The following is a 23739-nucleotide window of genomic DNA, read 5'->3' as shown; positions in this document are numbered from 1 at the left end:
CGTTTCCATTTTCAGTTTCTTTTTCTACCTGTAAAAGGGGTTTGCTTGGTACTTGGACTTAGAAAAGTAGGAATAGAGGTAAAGTGAAAGAATCTGTGATAGCGCAAATGGGGGCCACAGCATAGGGCTTCTTTTTCATTGCGTTCTGAGAAGAGTTTGGCTCTGTTTTCTCTAAAACCTCCTCCAAGTAGCTAAACACAGCAGATTCCCTTACAGTTTTCTCTTTTTTCGAGCTGAACAAGCGCTTCAGCCTCTCCTCGTCCATGCCGTGCCCAAGGCCCCCGCCGCGTTGGCTCCAGTGCTCAGCTGTCCCTCGCGAAGGGGGTGGGCCGGGAACAGCGGCCGGATTCCTGCGGGAGGGAGCGGGCGGCAGGCGGGGACGGCCCGGGGCCCGACTCGGCACGCGCCTTCCCGCCCGCGGGGGGCGCTGCCGCCAAACACGGCCCCGGCGGGACGGGCGCTGCCTGCGGGGAGCTCGCGCCGTCCCGCCCGCGTCCGGCGACGGCGGCGTCCCCGCCGTGGGGAGCTGTGCCGCCGATGGCTGCGCGCCGGCAGCGGTGTCCGGGGCCGGCGGGAGAGACCCCGTTCCCGCGGAGGCCGGGCGGCGCGCGCCCGCCACGCGCAACTCCCGCGACGGGCGGTGAGTCACGTGGGCGAGCCGTGACGCGGCGCGCGGGGCCGGCGGGATGCGGCGCCGCGAGCGGCCGGTGAGCGCGCGCAGCCGGCGGGGGCGGGGGGAGGGGCGCGGCAGCGTCCGCGCGCTGCCATGGACACCGCGCGCCCGCCGCCCCTCCCCTCCCGCCGGTGCCAACGGCGCCGGGATCGGGAGCGCGCGCGGGGCGGCCGCCGTCCCGCCGCTCCCGGGCCGGGTGAGCCCCCTCAGCCGCGCGGGCTCCCGGCGCCCCGGGAGGGCGCTCCGCTGGGTGCGAGGCCGGGCAGGCGGCGGGAGACACGCGAAAGCTGCGCTGGCGGCGGCGTCTCCGTTATTCCCAGGGGCGGGCCGGAGAACGCCCCGTCCCGGCCGAGTGATAGCGCTGGCCGGCCGGTGAGGAGGGGACGGGCGTTTCTGCGGGCGTTCCTGCCGAGCGCCACCGGTGCCGGTGCCGGCTCCGGGAAGAGCTGCGGGGTCCCGGGCCGCGCTCCCCGCCGGGGCGCAGGGAGGACCGCGGAGGCTTTTGCCGGGGGAGAGGAGGGGAAGGTAGGGAAGGGCTTTGGGCGTGCTCAGGACGAGGGTTTAGGTCGCAGCTGTGGGAAATGGAGCAAGGCAGGACGCGCCCGGCAGGGACGGAGCCAGCAGCCCCAGCGGCGGCGGGGCCCTGAGGCGCCGTCTCCGGGCATTCCCTGGAGCGGCTGCGGGAGTCAGCGCCGGAGCGCTCCCAGGCTGGCGTGGAAGCAGAAGCCCTCAGCGCCCCAAGCCCGTCTGCAGCCAAGGTCTGTTTTCCAGGAATACCAGCTGGCCCAGGAAAAGGGGCCGGTACGGCCCTCGCAGGTGTGCGCGGTCGCGGCTCTCAAGGGGTGCCCACAGCACAGGGTAGCGGTTCCCTGGAAAAGCTGCCTTGGTCTGATTAAAGAGGAAGGTTGAAAACCCGCTTGGCCAGAAATGGGAATAAATAAATAATGTGTATTTGGAGCCTCAGTACGGGGGAAGAAAGATTAAAACTTCCGATTATGCATGTTTATGAGTTGGTTCTACTTTTCTACCCTGGAGTTTAGAGCTCTAGAGCTGGAATTTTACCGAAAGTATATATGTGCACAAAGAATACTGTGCCGTTATTTTTATAGAAATACTGGGAAAGTCTGCCTTTGAATTCCGTTATTCCTTCTATTGTGTCTTCTAAACAGTGTACTTTTAAGAAGCCTTTTTGTCAAAACAATCCAAGAAAGCTATTTTTTACAATAGATAAAAATAAGTCCAGAAAAAAAAATGTAATAACTTTTTTTTTTTCTGGAAAATAAGAGGTTAAAAAGTATTTATTTAGTTATGAGTGTTAAGTGTTAAAGCTCTCATCTGGGAAATAGATTTTGTGACCATAGGAGCTGTTCATCTGGAAAATAGATTTTGTTACTGGTTTAGCACAGAAGACTTTCCATTCTGAATGACTTCTGGTGTCCTTCAGCATGGAAGAATATTCATTGAATTATGTAATTTTATTTGTTTCCTAAAATAATTTTTTTGTAAAGTATTTGCCTGTATTTATATAATTGCTTATAGTTATATATATATTATATATAATTTGACAAATTAAATATAATTTGTCTCCAGATACTTCCCAATAATATGTTAAGAAACAGAAGTGAAATTCTAGTGTATCCCTGATACACTGCTTCTCCCTCCCCTCAGATCACGTTCTGTTTTACAGGGAGATGCTTCTGTTGTGTGTTTTGTGTGTAATTTTGTCAGAAATAGTCAAATATTGAATATTTCTTGTGTTGAAAATTACCAGTGTTTCTGTGTTTGGTGAGCTCTAAGTAAGGTTGTGTTTTGCTGTCTTAAGGTTAGTTATTATTATGGTATTGTTTTTACTTTTGTTGTTTAAGGAGACTTTGCTTGGGGTCATTGTTTGGTGGGGGTGTCTTGGGGCTTTTTTCCTTCCTATTCATGCTTTCAGTCTTGGAAGTCTTTGGGCAACGTCCCAGTATTTTTGGATCATACAGTTTTCATAGCTCCCAAATTTTTATACTGGATGTACTTTAGCTTTTTCATTTAGTACCTAAAGTCTGCTGTGTACAGATAACATTTACATGTGCTTCTCTGCGTTGGGAAATGAGCATTCTGTCCTGTTTTGCTGGCTCAGCCCTCAGGGATGTTAAGGTCAACTGTAGCATTTTGTGTAAATGTTTTACTAACTTTGAACTCCTTGAAGTTCATCCTGTGCAGTTACATAAGCATGTTTCACTGCTTGTATTGAGTAATGATAAACTCAAATTTGAATAAAACAAGTTGATTGGTATTTGATGGGCCTTCATGACCTTATAATTTGCCTGATACAGAGTCCACTCCTGTTAGCTGACAGCGAAGGTGAAGAAGTGCAGGCGCAGTGTCTCTTGCTGTGGTGCTCAAAGGTGGTTTTAATTCGGAATCCCTGGAGTGGAATAGCTGTTCCTTCCATCCTGCTTCAGGTGTGTGGCTAACATGTTCATGATCAATGCTGATTGTTACTGCTCCTTTTGAAAGACAATGGCTGAGCCTGCTGATGGGGAACTGTAGGCTTTATCTTGCTGCTTTACTGCTTGATTGCATTCATGAGCTTGTGCTCACATTACAGTTACCCTGTTTTCTCCTTTCTGTTGGTGGTTAATTTTCTCCACCATGTTGTATTCTGATGTCTAGCAAGGACTTCAAAGTTATTTGAGAAGAACTGTTTTGAAAATATTTTTCCTTCTCAGTAACTTATCTCTTGTCTATTTCTATGCTGAATTTTTTCTTCCATGCTTTTGATTCTGTCTTTCTAAATTCTTTTTCCATTTCTGTTATGCTCTGCTGATTTTTCTCTCTTGTCTCTTGATTTCTTACTCTCGTCTGGTTTCATTCTTCTTGTAGACATTGTTTTGCTAGTGTGCTTGATTAAATGGACTTCACCAGTCATTGAAAGGGCTCAATGTGCATTTTTCATTCTTAATGCGGGAGAAGAAAAATAAAATCCCAAGGTGATTGGTTGTGAGTTTGCTGTTTTGTAGGGGTTTTATTTGGCCTTAGAAGTATAAAAGGGGAAAGAAAAAAACTCAGGGGAAATGTAGAAAACAGAAAAGTGTGATATGGTGGTGGATATCTGGCAAGGGATAGAGAAGAGAAGCTTTGTGAGGGAATTGCATGTGAGCCTAAGGTTCTCATAGGTCTGGCAAGAAAAGTATGAGTTAATGATGGCAGTTGCTTAGATATTTTCGGATCATCAGAGATTCGGAGGCTTACATAACTGTCACATGTGCTGTTTGTAATAGGACTCTGGAGTTTGTACTTAAGACAGGTGCTTGGGTTGTATTTATGATAGTTCATTTAACAAAATCTTTACATTGCACAAGAATAAGAACACCTCTTCGAACGTGCTGGAAGGTGGCTCTCACTAATGCATATTATGTTCTGTTAAAACAGCGCAGCTGCTTGGATTTTCAAGTGGCCCTCCTTACTGTGGTGAAGCAAACCTGGATAATGCCAGCTGCATTTTAGTACAAGTCCATAGCTAGAAAACTGCTTGGCACTTCTCATCAAGTCTCTTCAGGAGAGCACTTTGTTGCAGAACTACATATCTACTTCTTTCCACATGGAATGTGGATACTTTAGAAATTACTGCAGTTGGAGTTGATCTGTCACAGACACTGGCCAGCACTGTTGTCTGCTAGTGGAACTGTGGTCAGTTCTTCTCAGAGGTGCTTCTAAGGCAGAGAGAGTCAGGAGCCTGTGCTTCTGCCCACACCTCTCTGCATATGTTTGGAACAGGAGGATAAAAATAAAGGTCAGAGCAGACAGGTGAGGTTACCCATCTGCAGTGTGCTGTGCACTCTGCTGTAGATGTAGCAGAACACTGGAGTGAGTTAGGGAGATGCCTGAGGAATGTGATGTTTTTTGCTGGGAATGGGTAAAAATTAATCTCCCTTTGCTGTAACTGGGGACAAAGGTGAAGGATGAAAACAATAAAAGTCTTACAAGGGCTGAATCTGGGATAAAAGGTACTGGAGTATAAGTGAGCTCTTTGGGTGTGGGAGAAAGGTGTGTGGAAGTAGAGGCTATAGTAGACTCATGTAGAAAGGAAAGGAGAGGGTTTAGGAATGAATACATGTAGGGTAAAGACAGCAAGTAAAGATTACAAGAGAATGAACACGGTGGGGCTGAGCAGTTTGATAAAAGACAGTCAAATATAAGAGCAAGCACTGGGCAGGGGTCTTGGGCAGAGCTGATGAACAGCCATATAAAGTAGAATATTCAGTGCTGTGGGTGGATGGATGTGTTACCAAGTGTCTGCAATGTGATAAGGAGCTGTTTGCACCTTCTGTATGCTGAGTGCTCTGTGTGTAGGTTGGTGCAGGCGATATTGCATATGGGGGGACATCTGGCCACATGCTCTTTTCTGCTGTTAAAGATGCCTGTATAATCTCCTCCTTTTTACCTGAGCACACCACGATTTCTGTGCCCATGTCTTTTATTAGCGTATCTTAGGAAAAAAGTACATGCAAAGGGATAGGTGTGTTAAGGGGAGATGCAGTTGTATCTTGATATCCAATACTGTGTAACACAGCTTTGGGGCTTTGGCTTGCAAAACTGTTGTTAAAAGCTGTGTAAGCAGTCTGAGTATTTGGGGCAACCACTTTAGGTTTGTGAGAGTGTGTGGCTTTTGCTATTATTTTTGTTTTGTTGTTGTTTGTAATTCTAAAAATAAAAACCAAACCAAAAAGACAGGAAAGAAAAATATGAAAAAACGCTGAGAGGCAGAGCTCAGGTGCACTTCAATTCAGCCCCTCTTGTGCAGCACAAGCTTTTCTCGGAGATGGGGATGCTGCTTGAAGGATATGCCTTCATTCTCTGTGTGTGCTCATCTCTCCCAGCAGCTGTTCTTAGCCTGAGATGAAATTCTCTTTGTTTGTGACTCTGAATAGCACTTGTGTTCTGTCACAGCATCTTAAGTGTGTAAATGTTAAAGTGGTTCTGCCCAGAGTTCCCTTCTGGCAAGGCTTCTTTTCAAATAATATTTGGGCTTTTGGGAGGTTCTGGAGACTCTGAATGTTAAAAATCTGCAAGACAAATAAGAGAAGGAAATTTTCTAAAAGTCAAAACTAGAAATACAGGAGAGCAAACTACTCCATCTCTTTTGCGCTTGGGAAATGGAGAAACCTTTACCCTGAAAGAACAAATCAGTTAAATGTAGTTGTGACACCATGTGCAATAAAACAACTATTTTTGGATGAGGTGTTGAAAAGCACCTAAAGAGAGAATGTATGTGTACAGAATGATTTATTTTCTTTTTTTAACAGTTTTAAAGGAGACAGCTCTTGCTAATTTCCATTCCTTCTTTCTTTTTTTTTTTTTTTTTTAAACTCTTCAGGATCTTCTGCAGCTCTGTGATTGCTGATAGATGCTTGACAGCCTCAAGGGGTCCTGGCAAGATGGAATCTTCCAGATTTCCCATCCTTATGGCATTGTCATTTTCCTGTTTGCCCTTTGTTCTTTCACATTCAAACAGGGTAATGTGGTTTCAGGATTTATTTCCACCTAACGTGTGCCCTATAAATGCCAAAGCAAACACTTTTTATGGCATCATGTTTGATGCAGGAAGCACTGGAACCCGTATTCATATTTACACCTTTGTGCAGAAGAGCCCAGGTAAGACCCCCATGTATGTTGACTTAGGTTCCAACTTCTCAAAACAGTTTTGTTTTTTGCTAGCTCAGCATGTGGGGGCAACTGGAGATTTCTACAGTTTGTCCTTCAAATGTTCCTCCTGCAGGTGTTTATTGTTAATTTGTCATGGTGTTTTGCTGTGTAAATACCTTTTTTTAGGTCATTTAAATCTGAGATACAATTCTTGGTATACTGGAGAATTCTGAATTTTCAAACATTTTCACCTATGCAGCTGTTTAAAAGGAATATCTCATAGAGATGAAAAGATATTTATGCTGGTTTTGTCAGGTTGCTTGTTACCTTGAGTTTTGTCAAGAGATACTTGAATTCTGCATATGTTTGTCACATTTTATATCAAATTAAAGTAGTAAATTAGAGAATTATTAAGGACTGAAGGTCTGAGCCATTTCCAGGAGAACTGTGCTGAGATGCACCACACTCCAGTGTATCTGCTACTCACATGGTGCAGAGGTGCCCGGTTTTGTCTGTGCTTGCGACAGGATTCAGCAGGATGAATTAGCTTGGGTATAGTGAGCAGCAGGTTTGCAAAGGTTGAAGTCTGGTTGTTGGGACATAGTAGTTATGTGTCTTTGCATGACTTCATCCATAGTTTGGAAGGACTGATTCAAGGTCCAGTTCTGTTGGACTCAGCCTGGCTTGTAATACGCAATACTCAGAGATAGCTTCTACACCCAAACTGCTCTGGGAGCAGTGGTCAAACTTGTTTGGCTTCTCAGCCAAGTACTTGGGCACAGTCAGATCTGCTTTATCTTAGCTGGATGAATCACCTAAAGATAATTGGGAGTTGATTGTGTGTGTCTTAATATGCACTAGTATTTCACAATTAGCTTAAGGATGGAAAGGGAAATAAATTTTATTAAGAATAGGCAACAGTTATGCTGCATAGTTGTAACTTCCTGTACTTCACAAATGCTAGATGAACATACTTTTAATTATAACATTATTAATAAATTGTTTGTGAACTTGGAGGGTAGAAGGGCAAGTTTCTGCTAAATATGTTCCTGAAGTGAAGGAGCAAGGCTTGTTTTAGGGGGAGAATAATCTTGTTTGCAAGGAGAATCATGGATAATCACTTTACAGGAGTTAAGGGCAACCTTTTGGAAATTAAAGAATAAGATTGAAGTTGTTGACTGTATCATGTAATGTTTTGTTTGTGCAGAAAACCTTCCAGAGGTGGAAGGTGAAATCTTTGAGTCTGTGAAGCCAGGTCTGTCTGCATATGCTGATCAGCCTGAAAAGGTAAGACTGTCCTTCATTCCCTGGGAAATGGTTGTGCTTCTATTATATAATTTAGATTCTACTAAGCAGTTAAAGTATTACTGATTGCAATTGCAAAAAAGTCAAGAAGAAATATGAAAGTTCTGCTGCTGTCTCTGTAAACATGTTCTTCTACTTTTCTGAGTTAAGTTCTACACAGTGAAATAGGAACTGGTGTTTTACATATTTCATGAGTGGAACAGTGGCTTAATTAATTGCTTAAATGTTTATATAACTAGATTATATGCATTTGAGAATTTCAAAGAAAAAGTGATTATTGTCTCTAGCAGCATCCATATTCATAAACATATTGAGTGTTTATTTCCCCTGTAGCTACCCAAATATGAGTAAATGCATACTCTGTCTCATTTATGAATAATTTTCTCAGTTCTGAAGTAAGCTGCAGTTTTCCAGACCCCCTGTGCTGACAGCAAAGGCTTTCACAAGTTAAAGGAGGTGCCAGAGAAATGGTAGATTAGATACACTATCTTGTGTGCTTCAGCAGCCTTGAAGTTGGGGGCTGGCATTATGGGGGTTTCAGGTTTCTCATTTTGCTCAGCTGGATTCCATGCTACAGGAATTTGAGGGTGACACTTTATGGAAGAGTGAATAGATTTGGGATTTTTTTAAAAACTTTTATAAGATCACCTATGATTGCAGTAAATCTTGTTTGTTGGGTAGGAGAGGAGAACTCACCCAAAGAGAAATGTCTAGGCATTTCACAAGAGAATGTTTATTGCTAATGCCAAACTGCAATTGTCAGAGCAGTGGAAATAATTGAGAGCCAGTGGTGATGTCTGTACCTTGTGTGGTAACCATTGCACAGCTGGCATTTTAATTCCAATATTTCCTACGGATACACTTGGATTTCTTATGTTTAGTGAAATCTAAAGATACTTCCCCTTGCTTTGGTAGCCTTAGTCAGTAATTGCACCATTTTAGTTTCATCATGCAAGACATTTAGGTTTGTCAGGTAATCAGTTCCCTCACCTCCCTCCATCCTTTCCAAAAAAAACACCTTCCTTTCCAATGCAGTCATTCTGTTTAATGTTCAAGTGAGATGTCTGGCATGGTTTTTGTACTTACCTTGGGTATCTTCTGCTGTTGAATACTGTTCTCACAAGTTTTGAGGGGAAACTGAGAGGCCTATTCTCTGATGGCCTGTAGGAGGAAACCATATGAAAAACATAGTTTTCCTTTTAGGGTGCTGAAAGTGTCAAAACATTGCTGGACATGGCCATAGATGCTGTGCCACCTCATCTCTGGAAAAAGACCCCAGTAGTCTTAAAAGCCACGGCTGGACTTCGCTTGCTGTCAGAGGAGAAAGCTCAGGCTCTGCTTTCAGAGGTAATACTAAGTTGTTTTGGATGCACTAGTATTGTTCTCCCTGTTCCTTTTTTTTTTTTTTTTTTTTTTTAATGCAGTTCTCTATTCTGTTTAGCATTAGAGAATTTAATCTATGTAAAGAGGCTGTAACCCTATGATAGTATGAAACTCACAGAATATCTTGTTCGATCCTGGAATCCTCTGTCTTGCTGTGGTGGAAGGCATGGAGAGAGACCTACAATACTTCTTTTCTTTCTTTCCTAGCCCCTACTCCACACACTTGCCTTATTTTCTGCTTCTGTGTAAAACAAATCTTTGTCACCCTCAGAGCAGAACAAGACTGAAGACCAAGAAATCTAATCGCTATTTCTTCCCTCAGGTGAAAGAAGTCTTTGAGGAATCACCATTCCTTGTTCCAGAGGACAGTGTTGGCATCATGGACGGATCTCATGAAGGTATGTTTTAGGAGGGATAAAAAGTAAAAGCAAAGAGAAGTGGGGAAAAAGAGAGGTATCTTAGGAACACAAGAGGGAAAGAGAAATGGTCCCTAAACTAAGGAGAAAAAAATAAAAGGTCTCTGGCCCTGTTTGAAACAATGCAATCCTGCCTTTTCAAGGTGGTGGTCATTACTTGGTCCCCTGTTAGGCTACAAATGCAGATGCGCAGAGATTTCACAGGCTTCAGAAAAAAACCTTGTCTCAACAGTAAGTATTGTCTGATGCAGGCTGACCAGCTGAGGCCTGCTCTTGGGAGCTGGTGCAAAAGAAATGGTGTTCACCTCTGAAAGGCTACATGACAATATATAGCAAGCTGGGAAGCTTATGGAATGTGCCTTGTAAATTCTGCAATATTAGCATTAAAAATAACCTATTATAATTAGCTCATCAATTTTCAATCTAAATTTCGGAGGCTTGTGAATATTAGAGGAGAATGAGGGATATTTGGCAAGTATTAAAAATAGATAACTAAATAATAAGTTAAAAAAAATTCTGTTGGGAAGAATACAGCTAGTAAAGTAGCAAGGAAGTACTGCGAAATACAAGAGAAGGTGAAATATGTTGTAGGTTTGGAGTGAACAGTGATTTTGCAGTGCAGAAAAGAACACTGTATCATTCTGACTGCATATCCAGACATACTACCTTGGAGAACAGGCAAGTAATAATCATCTGCATGGATGCCAGATGTAAAGAACCATCTTGTCATGTTCCATTCAGTTCAGAACACTTTCTTATGGCAGATGAATTCCCACTTTGGAAGGTGTTGGAGGAAAGCAAGAAGAACTATCATAGTGCATAAACAACTAATAAATGGAAGAAAATGAAAGAACAAAATCTGTCCACATGGGCCAAGAAAAAATGAGAAGTATCATAAAATCTTCAAATATTTGATAAGGATGGTGCAGTGTGTAGTTTGTCACTATGGATTAATAGGTGAACTGTACAGTAGGGAGAACAGTTGTATTGACAGGGGCAGGACCAATGAGGCATAATGGTGCACAGGGTAGCCTGCCAAGTTTATTTAAAATCCCTATCTCTTCTACTGTCACATGTTTGCCTGTGTTTGGGTGAGAATCATGTCAGTGTCAAGCAAGCCACTGGAGTCAAAGGAGCTGCTTGTGTTTTACTGGTTGCTGCTCCGTCTGTAGTGTAATCTTGAGAAACCTTAAGATGAAAACACAGAGTGGTGTGAATGCAGTTTTCAGATTAGAAATTGAAATGCTGGACTGCAAAAACAGGCCCAAGGAAACTTGTGCATCATGTCAGCTCATTACTTCTTTGTATGTTGTTTGGATAATAGATATGATTTAGGTATGCTGCAGTTGCATGGATATTACAAAGTCCTACCTATTTCAGCTCAGGAGATTTGTGTGAATCAATAATGCATCATATCATTTAATTATGAGTTTTAATTAATCTCTGAAGTCTCGGGTGGTTGGGTTAAGTTAGTAATAACTTCCCTGTAAATAAATAACATGTGGAGAGCTGGTAACAGTGGGCAGGAGATTGTGGGAGTATTCAGTGGTGACCTTTTTTTTTTCTTCCTTTTTTTCATTCCTTGCAGGAATTTTAGCCTGGATCACTGTGAACTTTTTGACAGGTAATTAATTCTGTATAACTACTCTCTAAACTTGAACTTGAGTCCCTTCTGTGGAGGTAATTACCCTAAATTCCTCTGCCTTGGCCATGCTTTTCCTCCCTGCTCTGTCACCAGTGCTAAAGCAGTGGATTGTCTTGGGCAGGCTGTGTTCCAGAGTCTGTGGTAAGAAGGAGACATCTTAACCTTGAAGGTGCCAGAATTTTCTCAGATCTTGGAGGCACTGGCAAGCTGGTTTTCCTAGCATGCTTTGAGGAGTAGTACTGCTAATGTGTGGGAAACAAGGCCTTGCAGCATTCTTCATGCCACTGTGAGCTGTGCAAATACAGTGGTGTTGCAGGGCATGGTGCCTTAGCACTACGGGCTCTAAGAGCTTCTGGGAGTGCAGTCTAAGGAAAAGAAAATCAGTGATCTAGTAGATAGCTGAGCAAGCAAAAAAGCTGCTCTGGGTGAAGAGAAATTATAATAGCTGTTTCGGCTCTTACTGCCCTTCCTTTCCCTACTGCTTTTGGCCAGCTATATGGTGGTCACAAAATTTGTGTACTCTCCTTGACATTCTTCTTCAGGAGTTAGTTTGTCTCTTACTTTAAGCTTTTGCTTGATACCTAGAGATTTATCTGCTTTTGTCTATTTGGAGGAGAGTAGAATCAAGGAGGAAAGTCTGTCATCTTTCCATAATGCCTTCTGTTTGCCTGCCTGTGCTCTGAGGTTTTTTCTTTGATGGGCAGCTCAGCCCTCCTTGCATTTCTGTGATATTGCGATCATCTGGTGGCTGCCTGAACATCCACACAGTGTCTGCATTTTAGCATTTGTGCACTTGGGGCTGTTCTGAGCATGGTGTTGTTTGCAGGGCAACTGTCTGGCCAGAACCAGCAAACTGTTGGGATTCTGGACTTGGGAGGAGCCTCAACCCAAATCACATTCCTGCCACGGTTTGAGGTGAGGAGTGCTAAAAGTGCGTGGGTTGGGACTGCAAGTCTGGTGGAGAGACCTGAGCACTGCTGCACTCTCTGATACCACTTTGTCAGCAGTGGCACAAGCAGAACATCTGTGGTTTACAGAACATGTGTATTTCTGTTCCCTTTGAGATCAGCCGTTGGCTGATAGGCGCTTGCAAACAAAGGAGCTTGAATAATGAGGAAATAAAAAGAAAGCAAATGAGTGAAACCAAAAAGAAACAGCTTTTGTTTTCTAGACTCAGGCTGGGAAAGCCTCATTAATGTTGATATTGCTGTGTATTCAACAAATGTAGAACATTTCTAGGTAGTATTCTTGAATATTAGAAGAAATGTTGGGGCTGGTCCATTTTTATTTTTTTTTCTGCATTCCAGTCTGATAAGAGGTCTTCACTAAGTTTTGGAGAAGGAGTGTTGTATAGGGTAGATGTCTTTAATAGTACCACAGTCAACTCTCTGTTTTCTTATTAATTTCTTCTCAGTCCTTTTGAGCATTCTGCTCTCTGTCCCTCAGACACATCTGCTAGATTTCTTAGTAGTTCTGTAGCTCTTTAGAAACAGTTTGAACTGGGACTGAAGTCTGCAGTTTTCATGAGAAAATTTCATGAATAATGGAAAGGCACTATCACATTCTGTACCTTCATATTGTGATGTTGTTTGTGTCACCCTTTCTGAAGGAGTAATTTCTTTAACATTTTTTGTTTATAGAACTTGAGATTCTCAAAGGATGTTTGGTGACCACAAAACACATGGCTTTCACATCAGGATATTTTAATTCTGCAACCGTGTGTTATGTTGAAACATGACATGCAACCTTATCCTGAGTTCAGCAAAGCCTTATGTATTCTCTGGGCTTGTCCTCTGTTTTGTGTTGATAACACCTGCTAAAGTGGGCACTGGACCAACAGGAAAGGGTGTTGCATGTCAGGGTTTTGGAGAATAAATAGAACTGTGAAATCGACTGAACTGCAGCTCAGGATTCAAACATCCCCTTCAAGCCTTGCATGAAAAGGCCTGGAGTGTTTGCTGCTGACCAGTACTAATGGTATGAATTTGTAGGGCAGTGTGTTCAAGGTTCATGTTGCCTGCTTGTACACTATGTCTGCTTCCCACCTGTTGTGTTGTCAAGTTCAAACAAATAAGCCCATTATGTTTTTGGGAGCTTTTCTCATCTGACAGAATCAGCGAGAATACCTCCCTTCGATTTGCAGTGGGGATTTTTCCCTCCTGCAATCCAAGGCAGTTACATGTTTGCACTTACATTAGTTTTGAACAAAATACTGTAATAGTAAGAGATTGGTTAATTAAATATGAATTACAAGCAAGTAGAGAACATGTAATGATAAGTGCTTGGCATTATTCCCAAAATTAAAAGCAACTGAAAACCAATGATAGTAATTATGAAATTGTCTGTCTGGTATCTGCCTTATTTTTGTGAAAGTAGGGCATGAAAAAAGGTAATTGTTTTCTCCAGACTAATTTTTTTTGAGGAACTCTCCTTTAAGTTTTTTTTTAAGTGATGTAAGGTTTAGAAACAGAACTGAAAATATGGCAGGCAAAATCAATCAAATTGAGATCCAAAACAAGTTTCAATTTGTATTTTCTCAGGAGAAGATCAAGCTGAATACTGTCAAATTCCTTCGAGCAGGCTTCTGTCTAGGTCTCTAGAAAAAATCACCCAGATCTGTATCTTCTTACTTGAATGGTAACTGCAGGACTATGCAGCTTCAGTTCTCTTGGAGATTCTGCTGCTTGGCACAGAATAACAGTATCTGATAGAAGTGCGGGGAGCCAAGAAGGGGTGGGAGAATGAGGCGGTGAGGAGAGGACAGACAGAAACTGAGACTGAGAATTTAGGGAGTGGACACAAGGAAACAGTAAATGATTGCTAAAGTGGTTCAGCCTTATAAGACTGTAAATTAGTCTGTCAGGAAGCTAGGGCAGGCTACCAGTGGGATGCAAGTGTGCACAGCAGAGGGAAGACTGTGAGAGGAAAAAACTGGGGGTGGTGAGACAAGAGGCTAATTTAGATGAAGCAGCCCTAAGATGTGGAATGGGTGGTCACAGTGTTTCCTTGAGTACCAGCAAGACATTTGACATGGTGAAAGTGGGGCCTATACTTTGTATTTTTAATTCTCCAGAGTTTAAGGTGCCTAGTGTGACTTGCAAAAGGTCACGGCACTTCTAGTGCAGCTGATTTTGATGGGGATTCTATACATGTAGAGTAGCATGTAAGTACTCTAGAAAAATTCAGGTTACCTGAATTAGAAAGTGTTTTCATCCTGATCTCTTCTGCTTCCCTGTTATACATTGAAGTAACACAAAGATGCATATAAATAAGACTGGTTTTAAAAGATGCAGATATTACAGCAGTGGCACCATTGGAAAACTGTACTTTGTTTTCAGAGCAGATCAGATGAGTGTGCAGTAAATTCTGTAGGTATATCTGTGATATTACATTAAAGTTGGTTATTCTTTATTGCATAAAATAAACTAAAACATTTTTTTTCTTTTACTTAACTTTTAGGAAACTCTGAAGGAAGCCCCTGGGGATTTTCTTACCTCATTTGAAATGTTTAATAGCACCTACAAGCTCTATACTCACAGGTGAGGAGCAAAAGACTGCTATTTCCACTGGGGAAATCAGTCTTTTTGCAGCCCCTGAGCTAACAGCCACATCATCTTAGTACCGGCAGCAAAGACCATGACTTTTTTACTACTGATCTGTATGGAACAGTAGAAATGGAACATGACATTAGTTGGCTGGAAACATTCCAAGATCATGGTTAATATCACTGCAGGGGAATATTAGGCAGTCTGTCAAATGAAGAGAAAGAATTGTGGGCCCATATTTAAGGAGAAGAATTCTTATTACTGAATTCAAGCCAAATATTCTGAAACAAGCAGAAGGGTAGATATTGTGCTAGTAGTCAGAGCTAAACATGGTCAGAGGTTTGGAAAGAGGACTTTCCTGAGAGTGAACATAACCATCTCAATCAGTTATAGAATCTGCTTACTTGACAGCAGAGTTGGTCTAATAGTGATGAAATTCTCATAAGCATTGTTCATATTCTAGATTATAATGAATGTAGCAGTTACCTATTCTCCTCAAACAGGTGATTTTCACACAAAGCCACGGTTCCCATTTTGAGGTTCTGCAGTCTGCCCTAAGAGCAAATAGTTCTGTGTGTGTTACATAAGAGTATCTGCCCTATTCCCCATGCACTCAGCACATAGCCTTCTTTCTCCCTCATTTTTAAGATGGTGTGTTTTTGCTTTTCATGATCATCTTGTATAAATACCACATCAGCTCTCACCACTTCTGCAGTTTTAGATTTACCCATTTTACAACTCTTTGTATTTCTTGGGTTTGTTTCACTCTTTTGGCCCTCAGGGTTGTTCTGGCAAAGGGAACTCTGTTTTAGAGATGAGGGCCTTGTGGGAATCAGAGGAAGGAAATTTGGTTTGGGTGTTCCAGGACTTAGGAAGAGGGATATGGGTAAAGCATACCAGATGTGCCGGAATCAAGACTATAACATCTGTCTTTGTTGTTCACAGCTATTTGGGGTTTGGACTAAAAGCTGCAAGACTGGCAACACTTGGAGCTTTGAATATCGAAGGTATGTTCATATAGTAAAACATTCGAGATTTATGAAGAGATGCTTAGACGGCCTTGTGTCAGCAGCCCATTTCCTGTGTGTCCTCACTTCTGTGTCTTGTGCTTTTCTATGTTTCTGATGGTGTATATTTGTCTGAAAACAGCTACCACTTGTTAAGGAGTTGTGTTGTGAGACAGCTTTTCCCTGTTTTTGAGATCAGCCGGCAGTGACACTCAAGTGCAAATTCCAGAAGAGCACACGTGGGAGCATATGAACACCATGGCCAGCCACAAACACACAGCTTTACCAGCACCCACAGAAGCATAAGCAGCATGAATGGATCCTTTTCCTGAGGGTTGCTGCTTAGGCTAAACCCACTTTCTAGGTGTCTGCCTGGCCTGTGGTGTTCCCCAGACCTGCTGAGTGCACTGCCTAGTCTAGATGGAAGGCCCACATGCACATCACACGCTCTGACTCACTAACATGAGTGCATACTCACATTCCTGAGTCTTTCCAGTCTCTCACTCAGAGCTTGGGCCTTTTGTCTAGTCTCTGGCCAGGACCTGGGATGTTTCCACCTTCTGGATTTTTAATTGACAGCTAGATGGACTTGTGATGATTACTGAAATACACTCAAATCAAAAATAGTTGTGAGTCGGGGTTAAGAAGAAGTTAGGACAGACTACAGTGATTGGTCACAAGGCTTGGACAGAAGAGCACATGGACCTGCTGCCTCCATACTTGTGCTTGTCTTCTTTTATAGTCCACTCTGGTTTGCAATACTTGCACTTCCCTGATCCCTTAATTCCCCCTTTTGCCAGCCTTTGAGCCTTTCCCTGAGCATCCCCTAGTAAATTTTACTGTCCCACAGTCTGCCTCAAGCATTCTGTTAGAAGTTTGCTTTTTCTGTGAGACCTGTGTGTGCAGCAATAATCATGTTTTCTTCTTATCAGTTACTAGTATTTCTGGTTGAACCCCTTAAAGGTACATTCAGTGGATCCTGCAGTGGCCATTGATCTCTGTCTTTGGAGGTTTTGTTTTCATTGCTTTGTTTGTCTTGGTTATCTGCTGTCATTGGGGTTTGTGCATCTGTGTGTTTATCGCCTCTCATTTCTTGTCTTTTGTGGTGAATAGCCGTTAGCCAGACATCCTTGTACCATTTGTCTCATTAAGAAATTACAAGCCCAGCTGCTCTGCTGTTTGCAGGACACAATGGACATAACTTTTCCAGATTTGAGACTGGTCCTTAATTTGTAATCAGTTAGTGCCACATCCATCAATTCAGATTTTTTACTTTTGCTTAAAGACTTTAATGAAGATCTTTCAGCCTTTTCTGGTTCTGCATATTGATCTATTTCTATGTTAAATTCTGTGCTTTCTGACTTTCCTCTCTGCTCTCATTCCAGTTGTAGATGGACAAATGTTCCGCAGTTCTTGTTTGCCAAAGCAGTTGGAAGCAGAGTGGCACTTTGGAGGAGTGAAATATCGGTATGGTGGCAACAAAGAAGGTAAATTAAGGAGACTTGTTTCTTTTACAAGAAGTCTTATCTCCAGAATCTGAGTTTTTCCTTGTTAAATATTTCCTCAGTTAACTGATGATGATTGGGATATGAAGGATAGCTGTGCAGTTGTAGAGGTTGACTGCTGAGAAATCCAGATTAAAATCTGAAGCTGTAAGAGTGGCTGCCCTGTACCTCTGTCCTCTGAATGTGAGCTCTTACTACAAATCATACCTTTATAGGAAATGCTGAGAATTATTTGTGCAAATAAGAGAGGCTTTTCTGAGGCTTTGGACAAAGTGCAAAAATTTTGTGTTAGGGCAACATTTTGGCCTATCAGTTAATTTCACTTGTGGAACTGTTTAAGTCTCTAGTAAGTCTAATGCTGCATAGAGACAGTGAGTCTGCTGCCATCACAGACTTGAACAGGTCAGGGAACATGAGAGCTGAATTTCAGATTTGGTGTGTGTGGAATGGCTTGGTAAAATTACAATGTGATGGGGAGAGAAAGCAAGGTTTTATCTACCAGGTGGCAGCAAATGTAGAAGGTTCTGCTGACCACAGAACATGTCAATGAGAGGTTTGCCTGGCATGGAAGTAGTTTGCATGGCACTTTCTTGACACACAGCAGTGATTTGCTCTAACCAGTTCTACTTGATGAGGGTGTTTTAGAGTCCTTGCCTACATGCAGGTGCCATGTTTGATTACAGAAGGGATATCTAAGGTCTTGTTCTGATGCTTTAATCTGTGCTTCTTCAATTTTTCATCCTGTTGCCACTATTTCCTCCATCTCTTGCATATGCTCTTTGGCTCACCCCATCTGTATTTTTCCTGACAGGAGAAACAGGATTCAAGCCTTGCTACTTGGAAGTACTTGAGGTTGTCAAAGGGAAACTTCACCAACCAGATGAGATTCGTGGAAGTTCCTTCTATGCTTTCTCCTATTACTATGATCGAGCAGCTGACACCAACCTAATTGGTAAATTTGGGATAATCTACACGTGAGCATTTCAACCAGAAGGTAGACAGAGGAACACTGGTGGCTGGAGCCATGGGGAGTAGAGGAAAGGAATGTTATTGAGAAAAAGGAGATAAATGTCATTCCCTTGAGGTATTTTGTGTATCTGTCACTGCAGTTTGGTGTTCAGCACATGAAATGTGCTCAGGGCTTCAGTTACACCTGTTAATTCTGTGATCTGTTCACTCCTAGTGCAGCATCGCTGAGTTGCACTCTAGGGTCAGTTTAGATAAAGAATTCAAATGCTGTCAGGTCTATGATGATATATTCTCACATCTTTTTCAGATTATGAACGCGGAGGTGTTTTGGAAGTGAGAGATTTTGAAAGAAAAGCCAAAGAAGGTAATTGTCATGAGCTGGGAAACTGGTTTGGACAAGAAATAACAAAAATATGAATGTGTAGGCAGTACATAATGTGACTTGGATGAAAAACAAATTTATTTAACCTTTATTTCACTTACACCTGTCATGTTACTTTTATTAGTCAAAAACTCTTAACTAATGCAGAAGACAATACTGATACAGCAAAGAGGGGCTGGTGGCTTTACAGCTGTAGGAGAAGGAGATATTTCATGCCACTACAAAAGAAATTGAAGAAATTGAAATTGCTGTATCAAGAGCTCCTTCTGTTAAACTGCAACTCTCTGAGGTTAAGAGAGCACTGAATTCTGTAAGTCTGTCACCTTAAATCCTATTTAATCTCTAACAAAATGGAGGGAGAGAATAAAAGGTTTTTATGTCTGACAGCCTCTTCTGCATTCCTTTACCTCCCCATCTTTTTTCTGGAATGCTTGTTCTAGTTTTGTGCCTCCTGTGGATAAAGAGCTCCCACCTTCCCTGGCTGCTGATGGCTAAAAAAAAGTTACCTCTGTACTGGGATCTTTCTCATGAGAATGAGTAAACCATATTTTTCAGCAGCAGATGCTTAATTACGTAGTTCAGGACTTTTTTTCTAAAATAAGGCCTAAATTCTAATGATTTTTCAGTTAAACTTAATCACCCTGGAAACTCGGATGATTTTGAATAGGGGGATTAGGCTGTAAAGTTTGAGTGTGGGTTGGTTGTTATTTTTTCCCAGGATAGTGAGAGAGCTTATTTCCAAAGACATGGCTAAGATGTTACCTAACATTATCAAACCACTTACTTAGCTTTAGAGCATCAGGAGATCAATTCTGTGATCCTGAACTAATTCTTCTCTATCTCATTTCAATAGTAGAAGGATGCTGCTCATCTTTTCTTAGAATGAAGTGAACTCTGCTCTTTCTGCCAGTAGAACAGGGCAGTAACACTGGGTCTAGAAAATGGTGCTGAGTGTAAATACGTTTCCCAGTCACTGTCACCCTGACTATGGAATCTTGACTTAGCTGCAGCAAGGGAGTGGTTGTTTTGGTAATAGCCTCTTCCATTTCCTTGGACAAGTTGGAAAAATAAAATAAACTGCCAGCCTAGAAGGTGGAATCCATTACTGGAGCCATTTGTGGAGAAGAGATGATGAAAACAAGCGGTGCTCTGTTCTTGAAAAAATAAGTAATCTAACACCCAGCTAGTTATCAGCTGAGCAGAGGTTCTTCAAAAGAGCTGTGTGGAGTATGTTGCTGTAATAAAAGATGTACTTATGATGGAGGTAAGAGAAACTAGATGTATTATATGGTTTATTCTCCAACATTGTAGAACAGCTCTGTAGCTTGTACCATGTGTCATATGTACCCACTAATAGAAGAGGGTCACTTGTTTTAGTAAGCTTTGGCTTGAGTTCAGTTCAAATGAACAATGTAGATTAAAGCTCTTATTTTGCTGAGATCCGTTTTGTTTTCTTTTTTCTTTTTCTAGTCTGTGATAACATGGAGAGGTACAACTCAGCCAGTCCTTTTCTTTGCATGGATCTCACTTACATCACTGCTTTATTAAAGGAAGGTTTTGGATTTAGGGACAACACAGTCTTACAGGTGAGAAAAAACAGTTAAATCCCTATCAATTAACATGCATTAGTTCATTTTTCTGACTAATTACCTTCTGAATCTTCCCAGATTTGTAGCATGTAGTTGCTGTCATTTGTGCAATTTATGAATCTAGAGAACTCTCAGCAACAACTTGTTTTTCTTCCTTTGTAGTTGACAAAGAAAGTAAACAACATAGAGACAAGCTGGACTTTGGGTGCTACCTTTTACCTGCTGCAGTCTCTGGGGATTACTTGCTGACCTGTGATACTGCTGTGGACTTCAGCATTTCTGAAAGGCTGAGAAAGCAAACTGCAATCTCCAGATATGTTGTTCAGCTGGGACTGGTCACAGAGCAGAACATGGACCAAAGATACACAGACAGATCTTTACCCTGGATTGGCACCGTGCCTAATGAAAGTATTATTTAGAACTGTGATTACCATAAATGATCCTGAATCTGCCTTACGAAAGTCAAAAGGCCTAAACTCCAGCAGAGAATACATAAGGGGCTCAAAACCAGCTTTCACCAGCAAGTTTGTTAAAAGCACAGAGTTCCTGGATGTGGTGGCAGACTACAGACACATGACTTCCCCTACCCCCTTCAATTTTAAAAATACGTAACTTAAGTTCGCTTGTGAGATATTAAGTACAGAAATTAGAAATAGCATCAACAGTCATTCAGAAAAAAGTGAACAGCTCTGGATGCTGCAAACCTCAGTGTTCCAAGAATCCAGCTGCTAGCTTAAAAAATACGTGGCCGTATTCCAGTCTTTAAAGAAGGGCCTGCTATAAGTATACTTTGGGCATGGTTTTGGGAAAGGTGTTGGCTAAAACATAGTACTTTACTAAGAATTTTTTAGGCAGTAGGCATTTCCTAAGCAGAATGTGTGCCTGTGTTTCAGTTTTGCTGCCCTTTACAAGTCTGTGCAGCTACACCATACATCTGACTACCAGACTTGATAAATTTATTCATTTAGCATGTAGTCATAACACACAGTTGTGCTGGCACAACGAGGCAGCAGTGCCAGCTATTGAAACTCAGCTGCCAGAAGAAGAGCTTGTCACATTCCACCCACAAGGAGACTGCAGTCAGATGAAATGGCTGATCTGACAGCTCACTTTGCTGTGAGAGCCAGCTCTGTTTCTCTGCTCTCAATAAGGCACACCCACTTCTTCACTCTGCTGCTGGTGCTCCTTAGGTTCTTGTGTGAACTAATTCAGGACACCCAACTTGAGGTGGTGCTCACCCAAGAGTCAAGTCTGGTGCTATCTCAAGGACAGCAGGCATGGCACAGCCCAGGGAGACCTGCTGGGCCAGCAAGCAGTCTGTGCACCACAGTCCCTTTTGCTCGAGTGAGCTCTAAGGTGTGGTGTCCCATTTGAAACCCATCCATTGCCCTAAGTAAAAATAGCTCTAGAGACTTTTTCCTCTTGATTAAATAACTGGCAGCTTGCTACTTCTCTTCCCCAAGGAATGTGTAATGTACAGGTGAATTTACCCCAGTACAACAAAGGTATTACTCATGTGACTAAGTGAAACTTTTATCCACTGATGTCTTGTGACATCTCCCTGTTGGGCAGCTGCAGTTACCTGTTTGCTCTAAAACACCTTTCCCTCTTCTGTCAAACCAAAGCCTGCCCTCATGCTGCCTTCTCTGCAAACTGGATTTGAAAATAATTGGTAATTCCCAGCAAGGATAGGAAGTAGTACACTCATGTCTTCAGTGGTCTTGCCAAACAGGTTGGAGACTTAAAAATTTGCCTTACTGTGAACATTTGTCCTTTTCCTTTAGTTAGCAGTGCAAGTTTGCCTGTGGCTGATTAAGCTACCGCTTCTTCTATCTCAGGTTTTACAGCACAAGGGTGAAAGGTGTGCTTTTGATTGAACAAGTTCAGTCAGCAACAAGAAGCCAAGGGCTGGGGATGGAGCCAGCCATCTTTATCCCATAACTGACACCTTGCCATAAATTCAGACTGCTTTTTTTGAAACAGGAAATGCTCATCCTACATGTGTACTCCTTATTAGAATCTGTTTGAGATCCACATTGAGAAATTCCTCAGTATCACACCAAAGTTCTGTTCCTTCCTCTCTAGCAGTTTCTGTTTGAACATGAGGAAAGTAATTGTGGCCTCTTCTCAACCATAAACATTTCTTACTCCTTCTCCTGCTGTTGGCAAAACTTGTTATATGGTCTGGTCTCTGAGAACGAGGTGGCTGCAAATGCATTCATTTTGTCTTCAGTGAACACTTGTATTCTCAGAAAACACAAAGCAGGTTGCAGTGGTTACTGGCCAGGCTCAGTTATCCTGAGAATGAGCTAATTTAATAATCCAGAAGTTGTCACAGTCTGAGCCAGTGCTGTGACAAACTCTTACTGGATCTTGGGGCTAAGAGCTGGCAGCAGAGGGGCTGTGTTTTGAACAGGAAGGGAAGGTGGGATGCTGTCCTTAAGGAAGAGGCAGCAGTGTTATCTGCCCCCTGAACACACACGAGCCCTGAGGAGGGCTCGAGGGCTGGGTTTTGTCTGAAGCAAGGAGGGGCTACAAAGAAGGTACCATGCAGAGGAAGTTGTTTTATTCTGCATTCTTTTCCTCAGACTCTGGTACTACAAATGCTAGGGTGGAGCATCTGCTTCCCAGTACCAAAGTTGCACTTAGTGAATGCTCAGGGCCTTCATTTGTTAGTGGCACAATTCATTAACTGAAGCAGAACTTCTGCTCTCTGTTACTGGCATGATCCTTCACTTATGGGAGAAACAAAAACTCTGTAAAAAGGTTTATTTTTGGAAGAAATTGAGAATTGAACCCCTGCTGTTTACATCTGAACCCAAGTGGGTGGGGGGATCTGGACAACCCAGTCAAATCCTCACACTTACCCTAGTGCAATGAGATTATTTATTAGCTAAACAAAAGAGTTAACAGCCTTTTAAAAGAAGAGCTCTACTTGCAGCCCTGATTTTTATCTCCTCCTTTGTATTGTCTTTTAGCCAGCCACTAAAAAGGACTGCCTAAGATGAGAGACTGCAGAAGCACAAGTAATGGCTTTTAGTTCAAAACTTATGTTTCATTCTTTCTGATGTTAATTTCTGATACTGATCAACCATATGTGTAAATCTTGCCCATGGGCAGTGCTTAGTTTAATTTTGTTAGTGGCAAATGTCTAATGCAAGAAGCTGGTGTTTGGAACCTAAGACAGAATATCTTGAATTGTCTATTTTAGTAATTAAAGCATTTTTAACAATATTCAAGATGTGGTATAGTTTTCTTTCCTAGATGTTATTGTTGCCTTGTATCTTTTCCATGGAGCCCTTAAGACTAGCCAGTTCCACGAGAGAAACACCATTATTAAATAAAGCACCAAGAGAAAGGCAAGAAAAAGGGTGAAAGAACGACAGTTTTAAAATGTATCTGCCACCCTGCATTGTCTCCCTCTGCTGCAAACTACCCCTCCTGTCTGAGTTGAGGTGCCAAGAACCCAGGAGTGACGGCATAGGTCTAGAAATCTTACCAGAAGAAACTGAAAATAATTAAGCAGCAAAAGCTGTTAAAAATGAAGCAGCAGTTGGAAAAATTCAGCATTGTGTTTGCCAAAAGACAGACAGCTGTTTGTACCTCAATCTTCAATTCAGGAGGCCCAAATTAAAAGCACACTGTTCATTTGAACATTGTACAGTGGCTGAAGACATCGTGGTACTATG

General features: G+C 42.3%; 1 protein-coding gene across 3 annotated transcripts; it reads left to right on the top strand.

Annotated features, from left to right (window-relative positions):
* The first annotated feature begins 781 nt into the window (after positions 1–781).
* On the top strand, positions 782–23284 carry ENTPD5 (ectonucleoside triphosphate diphosphohydrolase 5 (inactive)). Of its 3 annotated transcripts, none has more exons than XM_058863385.1 (15): positions 782–1045; positions 2992–3120; positions 6036–6313; positions 7512–7591; positions 8813–8956; positions 9315–9390; positions 10997–11032; positions 11880–11968; positions 14513–14592; positions 15544–15605; positions 16991–17092; positions 17922–18062; positions 18387–18443; positions 19932–20047; positions 20213–23284. In XM_058863385.1, the coding sequence occupies exons 3-15, from the start codon at positions 6097–6099 to the stop codon at positions 20297–20299; spliced, it is 1287 nt and encodes a 428-aa protein (XP_058719368.1). In that variant the 5' UTR covers positions 782–1045; positions 2992–3120; positions 6036–6096; the 3' UTR covers positions 20300–23284. The 3 variants fall into 3 exon arrangements, with proteins under 3 accessions (XP_058719368.1, XP_058719367.1, XP_058719370.1); XM_058863384.1 differs by lacking the exon at positions 782–1045 and adding an exon at positions 1054–1198; XM_058863387.1 differs by lacking the exon at positions 782–1045 and adding an exon at positions 1315–1431.
* The last annotated feature ends 455 nt before the right edge of the window (positions 23285–23739 follow it).

This window comes from Poecile atricapillus, chromosome 1, assembly GCF_030490865.1.
Source record: "Poecile atricapillus isolate bPoeAtr1 chromosome 1, bPoeAtr1.hap1, whole genome shotgun sequence".
In the NCBI taxonomy this organism is placed as follows: domain Eukaryota; kingdom Metazoa; phylum Chordata; class Aves; order Passeriformes; family Paridae; genus Poecile; species Poecile atricapillus.
The sequence above is the reverse complement of the archived record's forward strand: the minus strand, read 5'-3'. Positions and strand labels throughout refer to the sequence as shown.